The 6,000-nt window shown below is 38.1% G+C and overlaps 1 protein-coding gene across 1 annotated transcript in view; it reads left to right on the plus strand.

The window, feature by feature from the left end:
* The window catches only part of ppfibp2b (PPFIA binding protein 2b), an 80,537-nt gene that overhangs the window by 36,565 nt on the left and 37,972 nt on the right, over positions 1–6,000 (plus strand). Inside the window, exons 4-5 of the mRNA XM_063898105.1 lie at positions 3,890–3,976; positions 5,496–5,615. Of these exons, the coding sequence (XP_063754175.1) occupies positions 3,890–3,976; positions 5,496–5,615 (207 nt within the window). The remainder of the gene's footprint in view (positions 1–3,889; positions 3,977–5,495; positions 5,616–6,000) is intronic.

The following is a 6,000-nucleotide window of genomic DNA, read 5'->3' on the forward strand; positions in this document are numbered from 1 at the left end:
GCTCTCACTTGCTCCAAAAGATGAGCAGATACGTCTTGAGCCATGTCGCCAATCCGTCGGCTCACAGAATTATCTGAGAGTGGTAACGCGTTGATTTTGCTGGCAGCATCCTCACCTGGCATTTCCAGAACAATATCTATGGTAGCTGGTAGAAGTAAATCCTCTCTTATTGTGTGCGGTTTATTTGCACGGCCGATGTGGTATGATGCAAAAAATTATGCCTTCAAGGCCCGCTCGGGGATGCCGGCTTGCTGCTTGAATGTAGCTGATTGCTAGGTGCTCTTCTTTTCTTTTAAAAAGAAGAGCACTGATTGTAGCTGAATGCTAGGTGCTCTTCTTTACTTTTAAAAAGGTCTATAGGTTTATTAGCTTCTGCTGGGTGCTTTTGTTTGAGATGTCGATCAAGTTTAGATGGCTTTAAAGACTCATTTTTTTAAAGAGGTCATCTATGGATGGCAGCTTCGTCCTAATGATGTGCTGTGCAGTTTTCACCATCCTCTGTAGAGCAGGGGGTCAGGATACTCTCTATGGTGCACCTGTAGAGGGTCAGGATTCTCTCTATGGTGCACCTGTAGAGGGTCAGGATTCTCTCTATGGTGCACCTGTAGAGGGTCAGGATTCTCTCTATGGTGCACCTGTAGAGGGTCAGGGTTCTCTCTATGGTGCACCTGTAGAGGGTCAGGATTCTCTCTATGGTGCACCTGTAGAGGGTCAGGATTCTCTCTATGGTGCACCTGTTTTGGTGATGGACACCGAGGAACCTGAAGCTGCTGACTCTCCACCGTAGTCCCGTTTGATCAGCTCCTTGGTTATGCTGACGTTGAGATGGAGGTTGTTATCCTGGCACCAAGATGTCACGGTTCTGACTTCTTCTCTGTACGCCGTCTCGTCACTGTCGGTAATCAGGCCGATGACGGTCGTGTCGCCAGCAAACTTTACGATGGTGTTGATGGCCACGCAGTCGTGTGTGAACAGGAAATAGAGGGATGGCTGAGCACGCAGCTTTGAGGGTGTTGAGGATCACGGTGGACGATGTGATGTTTCCCCCCCGCACTGCCTGGGGTCTGCCCGTCATGAAGTTCAGGATCCAGTCACAGTGAGCGCCCGTAGTCCCTAAACTTGATGACCAGCTTGAAGGGCAAAATGGTGTTGAAATCTGAACTCTAGTCAATGAACAGCATTCTCACATATGTGTTCCTTTGTTCCAGGTTTGAGAGGGCAGTGTGGAAGGGGGAGGGCTATGGCGTCATCTGTGGACCTGTACATATTACAAATTCAACCATCATTTCTATTTAAAGTCAGAGCCTGACACAGAGTTTTCTCCCACTAGGTTTTAGCCTAAGAAAATCATCACATGAGTTTCAGAAAACATGTTTTCATTTATTGCTGTTCTAATTCTGGATGAATGGGAGTAAGATAAGTCAGATGATCTTTCATATCTCCTCATCATGTTCTTTGTGAAAATGTTGTATTTCAACAGCAACAGTAGATTCTTAGAGCTATTTTCTACCATAAGTCCACAAACAAACTAACATTGTTCAACAAATGCCCTATCAGTGACAAACACAGTGTGGTTTGCAAATACAAAACACCTTCTACAAAATAATGCATTTTATTTTGCAAGTAAAAAATGTACCTATAAAATAAATGCATCACATTTTTCCAGAAAATCATGTTGCAGAAACAAATACAGCATAGGTTTTACAAGTACACAATATTCTCTGCGAGTACATCATAAAATATCACGTGACATAGGCAGGAATATTCCGTCGTGGTTTTGCTGAGGATTTTCTCATCATGATCACTGCTCTTTCTAGCAAACCCATACCAGACTAGATTTAACAACATGTTAAATATTTCTCATTGTCTGGCCTTAGAGAAATGAACCTCTGCTTTAAAGGGAAAATCTGATACCTTCTATAAAATATGGAGGAAATTCTTACCATTTTTGAAAGGAACTAGATACGACCTTGTCAATTAGTATGCAAAATATGTGATGTCGCCTTCTGTCTACCAGCTTTGTGGCCTAATGTTAAATCTTTTTTCCATTTACATTATTTGTAATAATTTATGTTGTCTTTAGATTTCTTTTTTTGAATTATGTTTACACTGTCAACATCGGTATAATTTTGTACGTTAATAATGTCAGTATTACTTTTGAATCGTAACTATAGCGGCCAAATGCTAAAATCTGTAAAAGAAAATTTACTTAAAACTAAACTTCCGCTGAGGCACCAGATAGCAAATCTTACGCAGGGAATAATGACCAAGTCTAGACAAGTCACCTTTGTGCGTTTATTTATCGTATCATTAGCAAAAAACACAGTTTCCAAACTTGCTTGTCTAGAGCCTTTCCTATGGCTCTCCCATTAGCTTGAATCTATCCGGCTGGTAAAAAAAACCTTTGCTGTCTGGTGCTCTGCTACCACCACCACCTGTCTCCAATATATACACAATTACACCGGGTGCCCTAATCACCCAGTGCCCAAACATGCCTTCAAAATAAAAGCATGGAAACAAATGTATCACACTTAAATAACAAGACTAAATAATAATAATAATAATAATAATAATAATAATAATAATAATAATAATAATAATAATAATAATAATAATAATAATAATATATTATAGTCATTAAAAAAAACAGCATAAGGGAATTTATAGCTCCAACATTAACTTTGTATTTCTTCTATTGGGGATTATGTATCTGTATGGTCTTTTGGTGAGTTTGTTGTTTCTGGTGAAAAATGTAGCCTATAGGAAAACCAATGAGTTACTGTTTTATGAGTAGGATGATATGTAGCCGACTACAGGAGCTATTTTGCACTAATTATGTATATCTGTATACATTTATATAGATATACATAAGATAGATAAAATAGTGTAAAAAGAGAGAAGAATATTTACAATAACAACAATAATGATTTGAGGATGTGAAATATATACATATGTGGAATACATTGAAAGTATTTAAATACTTTACACTGTTGAATGAGGAGGTATGGACAGATGCATATATTACGTATAAGTCAGGACACTCAGGACATTTGTGAGAAAATATTCAGCACAACCACACCGGAATATTTGTGCCTGAAGTCATGTGAACTTTTTTTTTACTCATAACAAATATTTCTGTATACTCGTAAGATCTATGCTGTACTTGTTTCTGAAACATGATTATCATAAAATGTGATGTGTTTGTTAGATGGATATGTTTTTATTTGAAAAACCAAATGCATTAGTTTGTAGATCGTGTTTTGTATTTGTAAACCACACTGTTTTGTTAGTGAATCATAGGGCATTTTTAAAACATGTTTAGTTTGTTAGTAGAGTTATGGCACGATAATAGCTCCATACAGGCGTTAGTGGATCAACGTACAATTAATGCTCAACATCAAACTATAGTACTCTCTCTCTATGTGTGGTCATTGTATGGCAGACTTGGCAGAAAATCTTTAGGATTCTGTATCGCCATAGAAGTCAAACCGGCCAACGGCCATATAAAAAGTTTGCAATCCCCCGTGGAAATTGTCATGTGGCGGATCACATGATCCTGACAAATGTGGGGGGGGGTTTATATTATTCAATAGCTAATTTATTCTGGTATACCAACACAATTGTTTGCATTTAAAATTTTGATTGCATTGATAATTTTTGTTCACATTTTTAAAAGGACTTGTTTTGAGCAATTAGTTGAATGTCTGTGTTTTTGACTTGAAAAATCATGAATTCTTCTGCTAAAAGCATAAACTCTTTAGGTTATGGCAAACGGATGTATAACTATGACAAAAGTTTGATTATTCGTTTGAAATCAAATGTAATAAGTGGTTCTTGTTTTTCATGACTTCAAATGACTTAATCTCTTTGTTTTTCTGTCTTTATTCAGGCAAAGAGGTGTTCTTCAGCCAACCATGAAACCTACCAAGAACGACTGCTCCGCCTAGAAGGAGACAAGGAGTGTTTGGTGCTACAGGTGTGTGTGTGTGTGTGTGTGTGTGTGTGTGTGTGTGTGTGTGTGTGTGTGTGTGACTGTGTGTTCAGACTTAAAACACACAAGTCCCTGTGCAGTTCCAGCAGAAAAATGTGTGTAGCATGTCATTCCCTGTGCTCTCTTCCCATGTTTCCAGGCAATCTACTGCCAAATGCAACTTTCCACATCTGTGTTAGATTCAGGGAGACCTTTGCCGAAGAAAAACATGAAATCATAACTGTAGTTCTTGCTCAGTAGTGTTTCATTTAACAAAATGTCTTTGTTTTCCTTTATGTGCAAATGAACCAAGTGTTTGTCTGCATGGCTTGATGCCACACTGGAAAAACATCGGAGTCTCTGATCTTAGTACTTAGATATTTCATAACAAACATGCCCGGGCACCATAAACCGTCTGAGCATGTGTTTACTGAATTTTACAGATAGCTCTCACATTATACCTCTCTGCGCAGCATGATCTCAACAGGCTGTCACTGCTCCTTATAAAATCACATTCCTCAGACTGCTCCTCGGGCTCTCTACACGCGTGTTGATTCGTTTATTATTTATACTAACTCGCTTTGGATAAAAGTGTCTGCCAAATGTATTGTAATTTAATTTGGCTATGACATTGTGAGTTTTAAATGTTAAATTGAAGGTCCCACATCGTCAGATGTCTTTTGTATACTAGTAGGTGAAGGTGCTATATAAACAATGTGATAGTGAAACATCCACAGAGAAATGCACACAGTTTGAATTCAGAACCTGTGCCCAGCAGCTGTCAGGACTCCCGTAAGGTAATCATGTCATGACCGTAAGATATATAATATTTATAGTCAGGTTATGATGTCACAATCATACCATATATCATGTATATAGTGTAACTTGCTCAGTGGCTCATATTAACAATATAGATTTGACATGCATCTTCTACTGATCTTCCTCATCCATTTAGCATAGAGCAAGCGCACAAGCATTTGCTCTTAACCTCCATCAGAAAAATGGCTATCAATGCATTTAGCGACAAAACTCCCAATGACCAGTTGCTAGAGGCTAAGGTAGGCTCATCACTTTGATACGTTCAATTATAAAAGTCCTTACTGAAGTTATAGCTTTAACAATGTTACATAACTCAAATAAAACAATAAGTTAAAGAGGACCAAAGAGTTAAGAGAAAATGTCCGAGCCAGCTCACCTCTATGTCATACTAATAACTGGCAAACAACAGGTGGACTAAATACAAACAAACCACACCCATGTGACACACACCGGAATACAGATGTTAATTAAATTAAATACAGATATGTGCATCTAAAATAACAACAAGAATGTAAATAATTTCCTCAGGCTAAATAAGCATTTTGTTTCCTACAGTGCATTTAACATCTTAATAATGATTACTTTAATCTTAATTAAATCAAAAGTTTTACAAACCGCTCATCCAAATGCACGCCTATTGGAAAAAACAATTTCTGTTCCCAATGGCAACACTTGACCTATATTGAAGGTGTAATTTCACATTTAGGCCACTATGACTTCAAAGCTGGGGCTGTTCCTGCAGGCTCGAGAGACACCAAGGACCCAAAGGATCACTGACCAATCACAACAAACTGAGCTTTTTTGCAATGAGGGTTTAAAAAGACAGGTACCAACACTTAATGTTTTAAACATATATATTATATATAACATGTATATTCAGTTTTTGAACATGATAGCATGTCAATTTAATACTGTAGAAACCCAAAATACAACAATGAAAATGAGTGCACTTGCCCATGGATGACTGGTTAAAGTTTTCTCTCACTCACTTACTCACTCATTTACACACCTACTTGTTACACATTCTGCATTGAGGACCAGCTGTGATTGGTTGGCATACACGGTGACCGGGCTTTGCTGACACAGCATTTAACTGTCTGTTGACAGGTTGCCTGCTTCAGGTTCTTTGCTTTGCTTTTCTTTCACATGCCTCTCCTTAAGCACTCTGTATCAGTATACACACACTCTGTGTTTATTAACTAACTTCCTTG

Source organism: Eleginops maclovinus, chromosome 2, assembly GCF_036324505.1.
Source record: "Eleginops maclovinus isolate JMC-PN-2008 ecotype Puerto Natales chromosome 2, JC_Emac_rtc_rv5, whole genome shotgun sequence".
Lineage (NCBI taxonomy): Eukaryota > Metazoa > Chordata > Actinopteri > Perciformes > Eleginopidae > Eleginops > Eleginops maclovinus.